Source organism: Choloepus didactylus, chromosome X (genome assembly GCF_015220235.1).
Source record: "Choloepus didactylus isolate mChoDid1 chromosome X, mChoDid1.pri, whole genome shotgun sequence".
NCBI lineage: Eukaryota > Metazoa > Chordata > Mammalia > Pilosa > Megalonychidae > Choloepus > Choloepus didactylus.
This window is the reverse complement of record NC_051334.1, coordinates 151,358,108-151,377,950: the sequence shown is the minus strand read 5'-3', so window position 1 is coordinate 151,377,950 and position 19,843 is coordinate 151,358,108. Positions and strand designations below refer to the sequence as shown.

Here is a 19,843-nt window from a genome sequence, read left to right as displayed (position 1 = left end):
GTTTTTAAATATCATATGGATGGTTGTCTTTATTCCTTCAACATTGTTTTAAAGGCTTTTCCATATTGATGCTTGTACCTCTAGTTTATTCAAACTTTTATATTTTTCCACTGTAGAATGCACTGTAGAATACACTAAAATTTATATATCCATTTTTTTATTGATGGACATTTTTGTTAAGAGTCAGATACATACACATATGGAAACACACACCAATGAATATTCTTTTCCAAAATATTCTTGGGTGTTCTTCATCTTTTCCATATGGATTTCAAGATCAGATTTTCAAGCTCTGTAAAAAATATTGTCAGGATATTGAACTAATAAAACTATTAGAGGAAAATTGACATACTAATGATATTGAGGCTTGTGAGACATGAACATTGATTGTGTATTCTTGTGTGTTGTTCAATAAAGTTTTAAAATTTTATGTAAAAGAGTCTTGAACATTTTTGCTAGATTTGTTATTATTGTGAATTGGATATTTTTTTTAAAAAATTACATGTTCCAATTAATTCTCCCCAATATGTGCACACACTATTGATTCTTTTCTATTTATCTTGCATCCAGCAACCATCCTATCATCTCTTCTAGTTTTCATAATTTACATGTATATTCAGTTTTGTCTCTTTCTTTCCAGACATTACGCATTTTATATTTTTTTGGTTGCTTCATTGTGCTGGCTAAGACATCCAGTATAACATTCAATAAGAAGCAGTAGTTAATCTTAGTAATTCTGACTTTAAGAGGAATATATCATTTTATCATTAAGTATGATGTTTACTATGGGATTTCAGTAAATCACCTTTAGCATGTTCAGTAAGTTCCCTTCTAGTCCTATTTTGCTAAGAAAATATATCATAAATAGACACTGAATTTTATATAGTGCCCTTTATTCATATAAGATAGTATTTCTTTAATCCATTATGAAATGAATTAAAGTAAAATGGATTAATTCAATATAAATTACATTAATAAATTTTGTAAAATTAAACTATCTGAGCATTCCTGCTTACTTTGCTGTGATTTATATTTTGGGCTGTGTATGTGTATGTGTGCATGTGTGTATAGACTTTGTTGGTTTGATTTCCAGATATTTTATTTGGAGCCATGTTTATAAATGAAATTGGTCTAAAAAAATTCTTTCTCTTTTTCTTACCTCATTTTGGAAATAGATTATAGCAGTCTCATGAAATGATTCAGGGAGCTTTCCCAATTTTCTTATTTTCTGATATAGAATGACTTTCTGGATTTTGTTTTGTTTATTGATGTCTAATTTTACTGCATTTTACCAAAATAGCATGATATGTGTGATGTGGAATCTTTGGCATTTGTTGAGCTTTGCTTTGTGGACTAATTTGTCATCAGTTTTTGTGGCTATTCTCTGTGTGCTTCAAAAGAATATGTATTGGAGAGGCGGGGCAAGATGGCAGACTGGTGAGCTGTATGTTTTAGTTACTCCTCCAGGAAAGTAGGTAAAAAGCCAGGAACTGCGTGGACTGGACACCACAGAGCAATCTGTCTTTGGGCATACTTCATACAACACTCATGAAAACGTGGAACTGCTGAGATCAGCGAAATCTGTAAGTTTTTGCGGCCAGGGGACCCGCGCCCCTCCCTGCCAGGCTCAGTCCCGGGGGAGGAGGGGCTGTCAGCTCCAGGAAGGAGAAGGGAGAATTGCAGTGGCTGCTCTCATCGGAAACTCATTCTACTGATTCAAACTCCAACCATAGATAGACTGAGGCCAGACACCAGAGAATCTGAGAGCAGCCAGCCCAGCAGAGAGGAGACGGGCATAGAAGGAAAACAACACGAGAAGCTCCAAAGTAAAAGCAGAGGATTTTTGGAGTTCTGGTGAACACAGAAAGGGGAAGGGCGGAGATCAGGCCTTGAGGCGCATATGCAAATCCCGAAGCAAGGCTGATCTCTCTGCCCAGGGCACCTTTCCTTAATGGCCCTGGTTGCTTTGTCTATTAGCATTTCAATAACCCATTAGATCTCTGAGGAGGGCCGTTTTTTTTTTTTTTTTTTTTTTTTTTTTTTTTTTTTTAAATCCTTTTTGCTTTTTCTAAAACAATTACTCTAAGAAGCTCAATACAGAAAGCTTCAAAGAATTGAAATTTGGGCACGTCAAGTCAAGAGCAGAACTAAGAGAGCTCTGAGACAAAAGGCAATAATCCAGTGGCTGAGAAAATTCACTAAACAACACAACTTCCCAAGAAAAGGGGGGTGTCCGCTCACAGCCACCATCCTGGTGGACAGGAAACACTCCTGCCCATCGCCAGCCCCATTGCCCAGAGCTGCCCCAGACAACCCAGTGTGACGGAAGTGCTTCAAATAACAGGCACACACCACAAAACTGGGCGTGGACATTAGCCTTCCCTGCAACCTCAGCTGAATGTCCCAGAGCTGGGAAGGGGGAGCAGTGTGAATTAACAGAGCCCCATTCAGCCATCATTTGAGCAGACTGGGAGCCTCCCAACACAGCCCAGCAGCCCAGAACTGCCCTGGGGGGACGGCACTCACCTGTGACATAGCACAGTCATCCCTCAACAGAGGACCCGGGGTGCACAGCCTGGAAGAGGGGCCCACTTGCAAGTCTCAGGAGCCATACGCCAATACCAAAGACTTGTGGGTCAGCAGCAGAGACAAACTGTGGCAGGACTGAACTGAAGGATTAGACTATTGCAGTAGCTTTAAAACTCTAGGATCATCAGGGAGATTTGATTGTTAGGGCCACCCCCCCTCCCCGACTGCCCAGAAACACGCCCCACATACAGGGCAGGCAACACCAACTACACACGCAAGCTTGGGACACCAATTGGGCCCCACAAGACTCACTCCCCCACTCACCAAAAAGGCTAAGCAGGGGAGATCTGGCTTGTGGAGAACAGGTGGCTCGTGGACGCCACCTGCTGGTTAGTTAGAGAAAGTGTACTCCACGAAGCTGTAGATCTGATAAATTAGAGATAAGGACTTCAACTGGTCTACAAACCCTAAAAGAACCCTATCAAGGACAGCAAATGCCACGAGGCCAAAAACAACAGAAAATTATAAAGCATATGAAAAAACCAGACGATATGGATAACCCAAGCCCAAGCACCCAAATCAAAAGACCAGAAGAGACACACCTAGAGCAGCTACTCAAAGATCTAAAGATGAACAATGAGACCCTAGTACGGGATATGAAGGAAATCAAGAAGACCCTAGAAGAGCATAAAGAAGACATTGCAAGACTAAATAAAAAAATGGATGATCTTATGGAAATTAAAGAAACTGTTGACCAAATTAAAAAGATTCTGGACACTCATAGTACAAGACTAGAGGAAGTTGAACAACGAATCAGTGACCTGGAAGATGACAGAATGGAAAATGAAAGCATAAAAGAAAGAATGGGGAAAAAAATTGAAAAACTCGAAATGGACCTCAGGGATATGATAGATAATATGAAACGTCCGAATATAAGACTCATTGGTGTCCCAGAAGGGGAAGAAAAGGGTAAAGGTCTAGGAAGAGTATTCAAAGAAATTGTTGGGGAAAACTTCCCAAATCTTCTAAACAACATAAATACACAAATCATAAATGCTCAGCGAACTCCAAATAGAATAAATCCAAAAAAACCCACTCCGAGACATATACTGATCACACTGTCAAACATAGAAGAGAAGGAGCAAGTTCTGAAAGCAGCAAGAGAAAAGCAATTCACCACATACAAAGGAAACAGCATAAGACTAAGTAGTGACTACTCAGCAGCCACCATGGAGGCGAGAAGGCAATGGCACGATATATTTAAAATTCTGAGAGAGAGGAATTTCCAGCCAAGAATACTTTATCCAGCAAAGCTCTCCTTCAAATTTGAGGGAGAGCTTAAATTTTTCACAGACAAAGAAATGCTGAGAGAATTTGCTAACAAGAGACCTGCCCTACTGGAGATACTAAAGGGAGCCCTACAGACAGAGAAACAAAGACAGGACAGAGAGACTTGGAGAAAGGTTCAGTACTAAAGAGATTCGGTATGGGTACAATAAAGGATATTAATAGAGAGAGGGAAAAATATGGCAAACATAATCCAAAGGATAAGATGGCCGATTCAAGAAATGCCTTCACGGTTTTAACGTTGAATGTAAATGGATTAAACTCCCCAATTAAAAGATATAGATTCGCAGAATGGATCAAAAAAAATGAACCATCAATATGTTGCATACAAGAGACTCATCTTAGACACAGGGACACAAAGAAATTGAAAGTGAAAGGATGGAAAAAAATATTTCATGCAAGCTACAGCCAAAAGAAAGCAGGTGTAGCAATATTAATCTCAGATAAAATAGACTTCAAATGCAGGGATGTTTTGAGAGACAAAGAAGGCCACTACATACTAATAAAAGGGGCAATTCAGCAAGAAGAAATAACAATCGTAAATGTCTATGCACCCAATCAAGGTGCCACAAAATACATGAGAGAAACATTGGCAAAACTAAAGGAAGCAATTGATGTTTCCACAATAATTGTGGGAGACTTCAACACATCACTCTCTCCTATAGATAGATCAACCAGACAGAAGACCAATAAGGAAATTGAAAACCTAAACAATCTGATAAATGAATTAGATTTAACAGACATCTACAGGACATTACATCCCAAATCACCAGGATACACATACTTTTCTAGTGCTCACGGAACTTTCTCCAGAATAGATCATATGCTGGGACATAAAACAAGCCTCAATAAATTTAAAAAGATTGAAATTATTCAAAGCACATTCTCTGACCACAATGGAATACAATTAGAAGTCAATAACCATCAGAGACTTAGAAAATTCACAAATACCTGGAGGTTAAACAACACACTCCTAAACAATCAGTGGGTTAAAGAAGAAATAGCAAGAGAAATTGCTAAATATATAGAGACGAATGAAAATGAGAACACAACATACCAAAACCTATGGGATGCAGCAAAAGCAGTGCTAAGGGGGAAATTCATAGCACTAAACGCATATATTAAAAAGGAAGAAAGAGCCAAAATCAAAGAACTAATGGATCAACTGAAGAAGCTAGAAAATGAACAGCAAACCAATCCTAAACCAAGTACAAGAAAAGAAATAACAAGGATTAAAGCAGAAATAAATGACATAGAGAACAAAAAAACAATAGAAAGGATAAATATCACCAAAAGTTGGTTCTTTGAGAAGATCAACAAGATTGACAAGCCCCTAGCTAGACTGACAAAATCAAAAAGAGAGAAGACCCATATAAACAAAATAATGAATGAAAAAGGTGACATAACTGCAGATCCTGAAGAAATTAAAAAAATTATAAGAGGATATTATGAACAACTGTATGGCAACAAACTGGATAATGTAGAAGAAATGGACAATTTCCTGGAAACATATGAACAACCTAGACTGACCAGAGAAGAAATAGAAGACCTCAACCAACCCATCACAAGCAAAGAGATCCAATCAGTCATCAAAAATCTTCCCACAAATAAATGCCCAGGGCCAGATGGCTTCACAGGGGAATTCTACCAAACTTTCCAGAAAGAACTGACACCAATCTTACTCAAACTCTTTCAAAACATTGAAAAAAATGGAACACTACCTAACTCATTTTATGAAGCTAACATCAATCTAATACCAAAACCAGGCAAAGATGCTACAAAAAAGGAAAACTACCGGCCAATCTCCCTAATGAATATAGATGCAAAAATCCTCAACAAAATACTTGCAAATCGAATCCAAAGACACATTAAAAAAATCATACACCATGACCAAGTGGGGTTCATTCCAGGCATGCAAGGATGGTTCAACATCAGAAAAACAATCAATGTATTACAACACATTAAAAACTCGAAAGGGAAAAATCAATTGATCATCTCAATAGATGCTGAAAAAGCATTTGACAAAATCCAACATCCCTTTTTGATAAAAACACTTCAAAAGGTAGGAATTGAAGGAAACTTCCTCAACATGATAAAGAGCATATATGAAAAACCCACAGCCAGCATAGTACTCAATGGTGAGAGACTGAAAGCCTTCCCTCTAAGATCAGGAACAAGACAAGGATGCCCGCTGTCACCACTGTTATTCAACATTGTGCTGGAAGTGCTAGCCAGGGCAATCCGGCAAGACAAAGAAATAAAAGGCATCCAAATTGGAAAAGAAGAAGTAAAACTGTCATTGTTTGCAGATGATATGATCTTATATCTAGAAAACCCTGAGAAATCAACGATACACCTACTAGAGCTAATAAACAAATTTAGCAAAGTAGCGGGATACAAGATTAATGCACATAAGTCAGTAATGTTTCTATATGCTAGAAATGAACAAACTGAAGAGACACTCAAGAAAAAGATACCATTTTCAATAGCAACTAAAAAAATCAAGTACCTAGGAATCAACTTAACCAAAGATGTAAAAGACCTATACAAAGAAAACTACATAACTCTACTAAAAGAAATAGAAGGGGACCTTAAAAGATGGAAAAATATTCCATGTTCATGGATAGGAAGGCTAAATGTCATTAAGATGTCAATTCTACCCAAACTCATCTACAGATTCAATGCAATCCCAATCAAAATTCCAACAACCTACTTTGCAGACTTGGAAAAGCTAGTTATCAAATTTATTTGGAAAGGGAAGATGCCTCGAATTGCTAAAGACACTCTAAAAAAGAAAAACGAAGTGGGAGGACTTACACTCCCTGACTTTGAAGCTTATTATAAAGCCACAGTTGCCAAGACAGCATGGTACTGGCACAAAGATAGACATATAGATCAATGGAATCGAATTGAGAATTCAGAGATAGACCCTCAGATCTATGGCCGACTGATCTTTGATAAGGCCCCCAAAGTCACCGAACTGAGCCATAATGGTCTTTTCAACAAATGGGGCTGGGAGAGTTGGATATCCATATCCAAAAGAATGAAAGAGGACCCCTACCTCACCCCCTACACAAAAATTAACTCAAAATGGACCAAAGATCTCAATATAAAAGAAAGTACCATAAAACTCCTAGAAGATAATGTAGGAAAACATCTTCAAGACCTTGTATTAGGAGGCCACTTCCTAGACTTTACACCCAAAGCACAAGCAACAAAAGAGAAAATAGATAAATGGGAACTCCTCAAGCTTAGAAGTTTCTGCACCTCAAAGGAATTTCTCAAAAAGGTAAAGAGGCAGCCAACTCAATGGGAAAAAATTTTTGGAAACCATGTATCTGACAAAAGACTGATATCTTGCATATACAAAGAAATCCTACAACTCAATGACAATAGTACAGACAGCCCAATTATAAAATGGGCAAAAGATATGAAAAGACAGTTCTCTGAAGAGGAAATACAAATGACCAAGAAACACATGAAAAAATGTTCAGCTTCACTAGCTATTAGAGAGATGCAAATTAAGACCACAATGAGATACCATCTAACACCGGTTAGAATGGCTGCCATTAAACAAACAGGAAACTACAAATGCTGGAGGGGATGTGGAGAAATTGGAACTCTTATTCATTGTTGGTGGGACTGTATAATGGTTCAGCCACTCTGGAAGTCAGTCTGGCAGTTCCTTAGAAAACTAGATATAGAGCTACCATTCGATCCAGCGATTGCACTCCTCGGTATATACCCGGAAGATCGGAAAGCAGTGACACGAATAGATATCTGCACGCCAATGTTCATAGCAGCATTATTCACAATTGCCAAGAGATGGAAACAACCCAAATGTCCTTCAACAGATGAGTGGATAAATAAAATGTGGTATATACACACGATGGAATACTACGCGGCAGTAAGAAGGAACGATCTGGTGAAACATATGACAACATGGATGAACCTTGAGGACATAATGCTGAGCGAAATAAGCCAGGCACAAAAAGAGAAATATTATATGCTACCACTAATGTGAACTTTGAAAAATGTAAAACAAATGGTTTATAATGTAGAATGTAGGGGAACTAGCAGTAGAGAGCAATTAAGGAAGGGGGAACAATAATCCAGGAAGAACAGATAAGCTATCTAACGTTCTGGGGATGCCCAGAAATGACTATGGTCTGTTAATTTCTGATGGTTGTAGTAGGAACAAGTTCACTGAAATGTTGCTATATTATGTAACTTTCTTGGGGTAAAGTAGGAACATGTTGGAAGTTAAGCAGTTATCTTAGGTTAGTTGTCTTTTTCTTACTCCCTTGCTATGGTCTCTTTGAAATGCTCTTTTATTGTATGTTTGTTTTCTTTTTAACTTTTTTTTTCATACAGGTGATTTGAAAAAAGAAGGGAAAGTTAAAAAAAAAAAAAAAAAAAAAAAAGATGTAGTGCCCCCTTGAGGAGCCTGTGGAGAATGCAGGGGTATTCGCCTACCCCACCTCCATGGTTGCTAACATGACCACAGACATAGGGGACTGGTGGTTTGATAGGTTGAGCCCTCTACCATAAGTTTTACCCTTGGGAAGACGGTTGCTGCAAAGGAGAGGCTAGGCCTCCCTGTATTTGTGCCTAAGAGTCTCCTCCTGAATGCCTCTTTGTTGCTCAGATGTGGCCCTCTCTCTCTGGCTAAGCCAACTTGAAAGGTGAAATCACTGCCCTCCCCCCTACGTGGGATCAGACACCCAGGGAAGTGAATCTCCCTGGCAACGTGGAATATGACTCCCAGGGAGGAATGTAGACCTGGCACCGTGGGACGGAGAACATCTTCTTGACCAAAAGGGGGATGTGAAAGGAAATGAAATAAGCTTCAGTGGCAGAGAGATTCCAAAAGGAGCCGAGAGGTCACTCTGGTGGGCACTCTTATGCACACTTTAGACAACCCTTTTTAGGTTCTAAAGAATTGGGGTAGCTGGTGGTGGATACCTGAAACTATCAAACTACAACCCAGAACCCATGAATCTCGAAGACAGTTGTATAAAAATGTAGCTTATGAGGGGTGACAATGGGATTGGGAAAGCCATAAGGACCAAACACCACTTTGTCTAGTTTATGGATGGATGTGTAGAAAAGTAGGGGAAGGAAACAAACAGACAAAGGTACCCAGTGTTCTTTTTTACTTCAATTGCTCTTTTTCACTCTAATTATTATTCTTGTTATTTTTGTGTGTGTGCTAATTAAGGTGTCAGGGATTGATTTAGGTGATGAATGTACAACTATGTAATGGTACTGTAAACAATCGAAAGTACAATTTGTTTTGTATGACTGCGTGGTATGTGAATATATCTCAATAAAATGATGATTAAAAAAAAAAAAAAAAAAAAAAAAATTCATGGAGCTGTAGACTCACAATGAATGTCCTCTTCAGTGAAGTGTATCATGTGTACATTTAATTAAGCATTTTTAAAATGGAGGTGAAATGTTGAAATTTGATGATAGATATATGGTGATTCATATTATTCTCTCTACTTTTGTGTATGTTTGAAAGCGTCTTTAATAGGTTAAAAACATAAAAAAAACATAAAGCGGGTCTAGAGCTACTGAAATGGAGTGATCTCCAATATCAAGTATTAAGAAAAAAAAGAAAGATGCAAAATGCAATATGTGATGCTGGGTGGGATCTAATAATTAAGGAGAAAAGGCTCAAAAGGACATTTTTGGGATATATGAAAAAATTGGAATATAGACTGTAAGGTTTACATCAATGTTAAATTTCTTGAACTTGATAACTGCACTTAAGGTAATTACATAAGAGAGAGCCTTGTTTTTAGGAAATGCAGATGGAATTATTATGTGTTTAAGGAGCATGATATGTGCAACCTGCTCTCAGATGTTCAGAAAATAGATAAATAGTATATTAGATATAGAATGTTACACTAAATGTGGCACAATGTTAAAATTGGTGGATCTGGGTATCTGGGGAGATAGGAGTATGCTGGAGTTCTCTGTATGGGATTTGTATTATTTTTGCAACTGTCCTATAAGTTTGAAATTATTTCAAAATATAAAGTTTAAAGAAAAAAAAAGAGGTACAAAAAAGAAATGAGTTATACTATCATGGAGAGATACAATAAATAAATAAAAAGAAAAAAAAAAAAAACAAAAAAAAAAAAAACAAAAAAAAAAAAAACAAAAAAAAAAAAAAAAAAAAGAATATGTATTGAACCCATTATATTAAAGTTCGTTAATGCCTTATTCAAATTTTCACCATCCTCACTAATTTTTGATCTGCTTATTCTATTAGTGATTGTAAAAATTTTCAATTTTGCCTTGTAAGTCTGTTATTTTATGCTTTATATCTTTTGAAGCTACATTTTCATTCAGGATCTGGATTTTTATATCTTCCTGGTGAATTTTTCCTTTTATCACTGTATAATGACTCTATCCATAATAATGCTTTATAAAGCCTTGATGTCTATTTTTTCTGATAATATTACAGTTATATCAACTTTCTCTTGTTTGGTATTTTTCTAGTTTGCCTTTTTTCTTTTTATTTCTAACTTTTCTATATTAATATATTTAACCTTTAGCTTTTAAAATTTCTTTAAAAATTTATTTCATTATAAAATAAATTACATATATTTTAACATTAAAATATAATACACATACAGAGAAGTAAAAAGATCATAAAAATACAGCTTAATGAATTATCAGAGTATGAATACAACGATGTAATCACCACCGGGTGGGGGGATTCTATCCCTGAAAGCCTCCTTTGTGTAACCCTTAACCCTTACTCTTTCCACCCCTCTTTCCCAAAGATAACTGTCCTGACTTCAAAGCTCTGCCTGCTTTTTGAAAATGTTATAAATGGAAACTTACAGTATATATGACATTGTGTCATTTCTTTTAACTCAACATTTTAATAATATTTACTATATTATGGTGTGTTGTTGTAGATCATTTGTTTTCATTGTGGCGTACTATTTCTTTACATGATTACCATAATGTATCAATTCTATTGTTTATGGATATTTGAGTTGTTTCAATTTTTTGACTATTACATATAACACTATAAACATTTATATTTATATATGTATGTATGTATGTATTGGTGAACATTTGCTTGCTTACATTTCTATTGAGTAAATACTGAGAAGTAGAATTACTGAGCCAGGGTATACATACATCCAAATTTAGCAGATAATGTCAAATAGTTTTCTAAAATGATTGTACCAATTTACACAACCACATGCAATAGATGAGATTTTCTGTTGCTTCACAGTATCACCAACACTTGTAACTATCAGTATTTTAAATTTTAAGCATTCTAGTGGATGTGTAGTGGTATCTTATTATCATTTTAATTTGCATCTTCCTAAATGATAGTGCCAGGCACATTTCCATATGATTTTTGGCCATCTGGACACCCTTTTTTGTAAAGTAACTTTTACTTGTTTTCCTGTTTTTCTTTTTGGTTGTGTGTATTTTTATTATTTATTTGAAGCGGTTCTTTATGTATTCTGGATACAATCTCTTTCTCAGTTATATGTGCTGGGAATATATTCTTCCACTCTGTGGCATGTCTTTTAAGTGTTTTTTAACAAGAAGAATTTCTTGATTTTGATATAGTCCAATTTACTGTTTTTTCCTTTATGCTTAATACTTTTTGTGTATTGTTTAAGAAACCTGTTCCTACCCTAAGATCATGAAATGATTCTCTTACATTGGGTTCTAGAAGATTTGCTTTATGTATGGTCAAATAGAGATACTTTGTTTTTTGCTAATGAATGTCCAATTTTCCCAGCACCGTTTAATGGAAAGCAATATTCTTTTCCCACTTATCTGCAATGATGCCTTGGCCATAAATCAAGTGTCCTTATACATATGGGTCAGTTTTAGGACTCTATTCACTCCCATTGGTCTATTTGCCATTGTGCCAATACCCACTATATAAATTAATGTGACCTTATAACTCTTATTATCTGTTACAGTAGATCCTGTCATATTATTCTACTTCTTCCTTTAAGTGGTCAATATTCATGTGCACATACACACAAAAAAAACTGCTGAGATTTTGACTAGAGTTGCATTGACTCTACAGAATGATTTAGGGAAAATTGACATCTATCACTATTGAATTCTCCTGTAGTTGAGCATGGTATAGCTTGCCAATAATTCAGCTCTTCTTTCATTTCTTTAAATAAAATTTTGTAGTTTTTGATGTAGGTCTTGCACATCTTTTGTTAGATTTATTACTCTATATATGATATTTTGATCATATTGTAAATGGTAGTTTTAAATTTTGTCATTGTTATTGACATAGAAATATAATTTATATATATTGGACCAGTATCTAGAAATCTTGCTAAATTCATATACTAATATGATAATTTATCTATAGACTATTTTTGGAGTTTCTGTACACATAATTATGTTGTCTTTGAATAATTATGTTTTTATTTATCTCTTTCTAATTTTTAAACTTATTTTTCTGCCCTATTTTACTGGCTAGTACCTCTAAAATTTCATTGCATAGAAGTGATGATTATGGGCATCTTTTCTCAGTCTCAATATTAGAGAAAAGCTTTCAAAGTTTCACTATTATGTGTAATGCTTGCTGTGGGACTTTGTGTAGCTAATCTTTATCAGACTGAAGTTCTCTTTTAAATTCTAGTTTGCTATTAATTTTTTTCATGAATGGAAGTTTGGTATCTTATAAAATGGTTTTTATGTATCTTATTGAAGTTATCATATGATTTTTCTCTTATTCCATTAATTTGATGAATTACATTGATTAATTTTCAAATGTTAAAGCAATTTTGCATCCCTAGAATAAACACAGATTGGTCATATGTATTATTTCTTGTTATGTAATGCTGGATCCATTGTGTTAATATTTTCCTTAGGATTTTTGCAGCCATATTCATGAATGAGATTGGCCTGTATATTTTTTCCCTATAATGTGCTTGCCAGAATTTGTATCAATTTTATGCTAGTCTTATAAAACACTTTGTGAAGTTTTCCTCTTTTTTCTATTCTTTGGAAAACTTTATGCAAGATTGGCAGTTTTTCTGCCTTAAAAGTTTGTTATATTTATAAGTGAAGTTACCTGAGCCTGGAGATTTCTTTGTGGAAATATTTTCATTGTGGATTATGTTCCTTTATAAAATGGAAGTTTTATAAAAAAATAACTATAGCATTTTATTTTTAGCAGAAAACATGTTATATGTGGTTTCAATACTTTGAAATATGTTGAGACTTGCTTTATAGCCTAGTACCTGATCAATATTTGTAAATGTTCTATGTGCACTTGAAAATTATAAATATTTTACAGTATTTACTATTTTCATTATGCTATGATATGTTTATTTGGAATTTGTCCATTTCCTCTAAATTTTCAAATGTATTGACAAAACATTGTAATTCCCTCTTATGACACTTTATGTGTATAGGATCTGTAGTGCTGTCATATTTTGCTCCTAAAATTAGTTATTTTGGGTTTTCTGTCTTTTCTTCATCAATCCAACCAGGGGGTTATCAGTTTTATTGGTTTAGGCAAATCATCAACTATTGGTTTTGTTGATCCTTACTATGGTATGTTTTTTCCTGTTTAATTAATTTTAGCTCTTATAATTAATAGTTTTTCCCGTCTACTTTCTTTGAGTTTACTTTCCTCTTCTTTTTCTAATTTCTTAAAATGGATGCTTGGTTCATTGATTTTCAGCTGGTTTCCTTTCCACCTTATATATGTCCCTATACACATTTGTTTATGTGTATAGGGACATATATAAGGTTTATATTACACTAATTTTGATATGTGGCATCATCCTTTTCATTCATTTAAAAATATTTTCTAACTTCCACTGTGATTTATTCTTTGTTCTATAGTTAATTCAGAAGTTTATTTCTTAAGTTCCAAACACGTGAATTTCATAGTTTTCTTTTGTTTAATCATTTCAAGTTTAATTCTAGAGTGTGCATAAAACATGCTATATATGGTTTCAATACTTTGAAATATGTTTAGGCTTGCTTTATAGCCCAGTATGTGGTCAATATTTGTAAATGTTCTATGTGCACTTGAAAATTATAAGTATTTTGCCATCATTGATTGCATTGTTCTATGTGACAATTAGATCAAATTTGTTAATCTTGTTTCTCAAATATTCCATATCCTCTCTGATTCGCTGTCAGCTTCATCAATTAATGAAAGAAGGGGATATTAAAGTACTGTGATTGTGAATTTCTTTTTCTCTTTTCAGTTCCTTCAATTTTGGTTTATATATTTGGCTTGACTTCTTTTGTGTTGGAAATTTCTTAGTCATTATTCATTCAAATAGCTTTTTCTGCTTCATGAAATTGGTAAAAGTTCTGTTCAGCATCTGAGACTTCCAGCTACCTCTACCAGAATTGACAGACCTTCTAGAGTAAAAACATCCCCAAATGTCAGGCTCACTTTCTGGGTTTTCTTTTTCTCCTGGATATTTCCCTAGTAATTCTTTACTGCACTGTGAACAGATTATATTGTAAAAATCTTTTGTACTTCCGAAAGATTTTTATAGTATAATCTGTTCAGATATTCTATTTCTCATCAAGAGGCAATAGTAAAGATTAGTTAGGTCACAATTATTAGAAACAGACTTCCATCTTTAAATTGTTATATGCATACTTGACAAATTATTTCTTACCTAACTCCTAAATAACACCAGGCTTTGGAAATATTTCATTCGGGAAACTCCTTCATCTTATATATTATTATATAGTCGTAGTTCATATCTATACTGTTTTATACCCCATACATTAATATTATTATTATTTTATATAGTCAATATTTCCTTGCTATCTATCTGGGATAGTGTATAGTGTTTATTAGCTCCATCTCATTGAGCTTGGAACCTTTCAAAGACTTTGGCTTTTTACAGGAGTTTCAGTAGAGCTCCCCATCTTATATGTGCCAATGGCCTCATCTCTCTTCATTTTGTGGGCATAAATATGTAAGTCCCTAGTCATTTCTCTTAAGGCTGACAGTGGATTGACTTATAGGCTTACTGCTTTGGCTCTTAACATCCTCTCTGTTTCTGGCACTTGAGGATTTCTTCTACTTTTGAGCTAACACATGCAATTTTGAAATTTGTTACATTATAAACATCTCTAAGGGCTTATATTGAGGTGGTTTAAGAATAGCCTAGTTCACCATTTTGTCAGTACTGTTCATTTAGTCCTATTATTTTTTAGGCAATAACCAGAATGATATATTCCTCTATGCCAAAATTCTATAGTTGTACAAGGCAATTTATGGAATGTATTTGACTCCAATTGTTCCAGTCCACTCTGTTTTTATTGGCTTTGGCCAGTTAGCTCTCTAATCTTAGAAAGGCCTTTGCCAGTTCATTTTTTAGTGTCTTGGGGTGGGGGCAACTAAAGAGAGCATAGTTACAATTTCAGGTTCACTAGAAAACAAAAATTATAAATCCAGATTATCAGTCAGATTCAAGACAAGGATATAGGGACCAGGTACTATTTTAGTACAGTTCTTCCTGAGCTAGCACTTATTAGGCTGAGCTGTTTTTGTATTTTCTGGGTCCTGGGTTTCCTTACAATTTGATAGTCTCCCACACAGCTTTATATTCACTCTTCTACCCATTCCTGTCTGGCTTTACAGCTACCATTTTATCAATGTCACACTTCCAAAAGTCAACAACAATTTCCATGTTGCTAAATACAATGGACACTTCTCTGTCTATGTATTAATTGACTTTTCAGCAATATTAGACACAGTTAGCTACTCAGTCTTTCTTTAAAAATTGTCCTCTCTTGGCTTTGGTTATAGCACAATCTCCTGGATTTCCTTCTGTAACTGTCCTCTCCTTCCCAGTCTTCTTTATTAGTTCCTCTTTTTCTGTCTGATCTTTAAATTATTCAGTACCCCAGAGCTCTATTCTGGGGTTCTTCTATTCTCTCTACTTAAGTATGTCATCCAGTTTCATGCTTTTAAATACACCTATATGCTAAAGACTGCCAATTTTATATCTCAGATTCATATATTCTACTGCATACTTGGCAACTTCAATTGGCTTATCTATACATATATTTCAAATTACTGTTCAATACTCCACTTTTTTCTTCCCTCAGCTTTTCCCATTTCATTAATGGCAGTATTATCCACTCGGTTATTTAAGCCCAAAGTGAGAAAGTCCTGTTGTTTCTACCTCCAAAATATATCCCAAATCCGTCCAATGGCCCTGTGAGGTGTAGATATTTTTATTTCCATTGTATAGTTACACATACAGAGACTTAGAAAGTATATTAGTGATTTGCCAAAGGACATACAGCTATTAAGCATGCAAGTACCCTTATTTCAAATCCACTACTTTTTGCACCGTACTCTGGTCCTCAAAAAAATACTTGTGAATAAATTAGTGAGCTAATTGATCCAAATTGCAATAAAATCCATAACCTTGGCTTTGTCAAAATATTCTTACCTATTGAACATTAGCTGCTATCTATGTAGTAGAGAACTTTGTAACATGTAATATTGAGCAATATTAAATAAACACATCTAGGTACCTCTTAATATCCAAAACCAATTTCAGAATTTGAGACTGACAACTTGGTTTACAGAACACCTTCTTTTCTCTCAAGGATATAGGGCCAATTGTACCCAAAACTTTCTGTCAATAAGCTTTTATTCCACCTATCATTCCCCAACAAAAACATTAAGCAAAGAAAAAGGCTTACTAATTTTTTATTTTGACTTCTCTACTTTTGTGATTTTATTACTAGTTAATTTTTCTCAACAAAAAGTCAAAGGGACAGAAGAGAGGACTTTAGCAGAGCCAGTATACATGATCATTATATTGGTTATTGAATGACATTTCAAGATAAGAAGGCTGTGTATTTTCATCAACCAGGAGTTCTTTTAAATACTTAAGGCATGTAAATATTGTTAGCATGATCAGGGGAACCAGTTAATTGCCATCATTGGCAGCTTTACATTTTGTATATTAAGAATTTTATTACAAATTTTTCATCTCTCCAATTGTATGACTTATCTTCCTGAATGAAGCTAAGCCACTCTTTAACTGTTTTTCCCCCAAATAATTTATTATAGCATCATAAAATCCCTGCAACATTTTCTGTGATCTTAATGAAGTTTTAATGCAATCCATTTGGCATTTGTTTGGCATTGACTTCATTTCTACTCCTTGAATGATGTTATCATTGTATGGACTTCATAAAGTCTATTTGGCTTGGAGTTTACATTGTAATTCCTGTTTTATAGAGCTCTTTGGAAGTTCACTCAAATGTTAGAGGTCTTTATGACATTTTATTTTGTATATTTAAAATATAAATACCCATTGAGGGCATTTTTGTAATTCTAATGTCTTTTGGAAGCAGTAAATTCTTTGACGTATTAAAATGTCATAATATTGACATAATATAAAATATGTGAATACATCTTCTTTGAATTCTCCATAGAACTCTGTACCATGGGGTGTGGTAACCATGGAGTCTGCTCCAGGGGAATCTGCCAATGTGAAGAAGGCTGGGTAGGACCAACATGTGAGGAACGTTCCTGTCACTCTCATTGTGCTGAGCATGGCCAATGTAAAGATGGAAAATGTGAGTGTAGCCCTGGATGGGAGGGCGACCACTGCACAATTGGTAAGTAACACCACACTTTAAACAAAATAAATTGGATTAATTGAAGAAGCAAAAGCAGTCTAGTGAGTCAATAGTCAGGCTTTTAGTAGAATTTGAGATTGGAGAGAGAAGGAAGAGGGTTTGAAAGCTTTGTGAACTGGGAGGTTTCCTCTTCTGTTGATAATATTCTACTTATTTCTTGACTCATTTTTTTCTCATTACTTTCGTATTCCTTATATTTTCTGCTTCTAAGTGCTTTGAGCTACTCAAATGAAAGATGATACATTGAAATAAAGAGTCATTAGTTAAAAAGAGAAGTGCTTTTGTTGTGAAGGTAACATTCACTGCTCATTTTTCCTTTTGAAAAGTGTGGGTTCTTAGTTGAAAGCACTTAGAGGCAATTTCATTAAACGGGACTACTTTAACAGGGGCCATTCAATATCATTAGAGGCTGTCTTTAATGTATATGAGGAAGGCACTCTTGATGCACCATCAATAGAACATCTATGTTGAGTTGTTTATCCATAGTGTAAAACATTTGTACTGAGGCATCCACCCTCTCTTATCTCTTGTCACCAATTTCACAAATTTTCAGGATACTACCTGGAAGAACAGTCTGTGGGCATGGAAAAGATTATAAAATAATTAATCTATCATGTGATCTTAGCTCTATAAAAGGCACAAATAATAAGTTTCAATTATAAAACACTGTATTTTTCTGAAAAAAATCAAAGCCCTACACATGTTCTGTCACAAATTTTTCCTGCATATATAAAGAGACAAGTACCATTCCCATTGTTCAGCTACGGAAAGTGGATCACAGAGCATTCCAGTAGCATTCTCTGACCACACAGAAAATTTATGCAGAGCAAAGTCAATTGGATACCCAATTCATTGTTTGTGGGCTTTTTTTTCTTTTTACCACTAGCTTGTACTAGAGCTTTCATTTTTAGATGAAAGTATTTTGTTACAATGGTTGAAACCTGCCCAAGTAATGTATAATGTGTGTGTGTGTGTGTGTGTATGTAATGTGCAATCTTAATAAACTGCATTACTACTCTACTAAATGTACAGTCTTGTTCTATGATGTTGAAAAATATTTAAGATTCATTAAAACGGTGGTGAGGGGTGAGATTCAGATGCAGCTTAAGTAATTAATTTCTTGCACTATAGTAAGTGTATTGCTTTCATGTAAGATGATTTAAATATTGTGAAGATTACCAAAGGTGGTATAACTACCTTCTAAAGATATTACTAATATGGGGTTCAAGCTAGTGCTCTTTCATGAAACTTATCACTGAAATATGAAAACATAGTTCTTATACTTTTAATGAAATATGACACTTTTTAGAAAGCCTAATAGATTTCTTTGCAGAAAAGCCATTAATATCTTTCCTACAAAAACTATTATTCATAAACTACATGGGCCTGTGTACCAACTTTTGAGCTTCAGGCATTTCAGCAGTTCACAGTTTGCTGTTCTCCTCCCAGGCAACAGATGGTAAACCATTATTACATGTTGCATAGCTTTGGTCTCCCAGAAATTCATTCAATCACTTTTTTCATTCCCCTTTTTAGCTCACTACTTAGATGCTGTCCGAGGTAAGATTTTTCTCACCAGTTTTATAACAGACAAATAGTTTAAACAGAAAATATGCATGTGGGAAAGAAAGGGCAGTGTTTTTGTTTTTTTTTTTTCCTTTTCTTCTGGCAATCTTATTTAAGTACAATATTTCAGATTCATGCTATAATAGACTAAAAAGTAGCTTGATATTTGACATCAAAAAGTCACTTTTGCCATGATGTATAATGGACTGATAAGCAGTTTTAAAGATTATTTTTCCTTGTCTTTATGTTGAATTTTGCATGTGTGTATGTGTGTTTAGGTTTATCTCTGTGTATAATGCAAAGAGACAGGAAATTACTAAATGAACTAGGTTTAGGTAGACATCTGGCCTTTTTCTTTAACATAGCCATATAGCTCTAAGTCCATGTACAGTATCCTTACAAGGACAGAAAAATTATTTCACCAGGACTACCCCATCATCCATCCCAACCAGGCACTTGCCATTGACAAAGACAGTAAGGATTTTCCTGTCAGATATCCTAGTTCCTTTCATTACCTTAACTTCAGAAGGTTGAATTTGTCCCAAATTATCCCTAATTTCTCCTTGTCCATTGTATATCCATCAGAATGGAATTAGAAAAATTCCCTTTTCAAATAAATATATATATATATCCTATACCACTTCTTTGGTGATTATATATATATATATATATATATATATATATATATAACTTACCATATTTTCTAAGGGATATGTCATTTTAAAGATTTTTCTTC

At 34.7% G+C, this 19,843-nt stretch overlaps 1 protein-coding gene across 1 annotated transcript in view; it reads left to right on the top strand.

Annotated features, from left to right (window-relative positions):
• TENM1 (teneurin transmembrane protein 1) overlaps window positions 1-19,843 on the top strand; it is a 388,184-nt gene that overhangs the window by 112,925 nt on the left and 255,416 nt on the right. Inside the window, exon 4 of the mRNA XM_037821365.1 lies at window positions 17,335-17,478. Coding sequence (XP_037677293.1) covers window positions 17,335-17,478 — 144 coding nt within the window. The remainder of the gene's footprint in view (window positions 1-17,334; window positions 17,479-19,843) is intronic.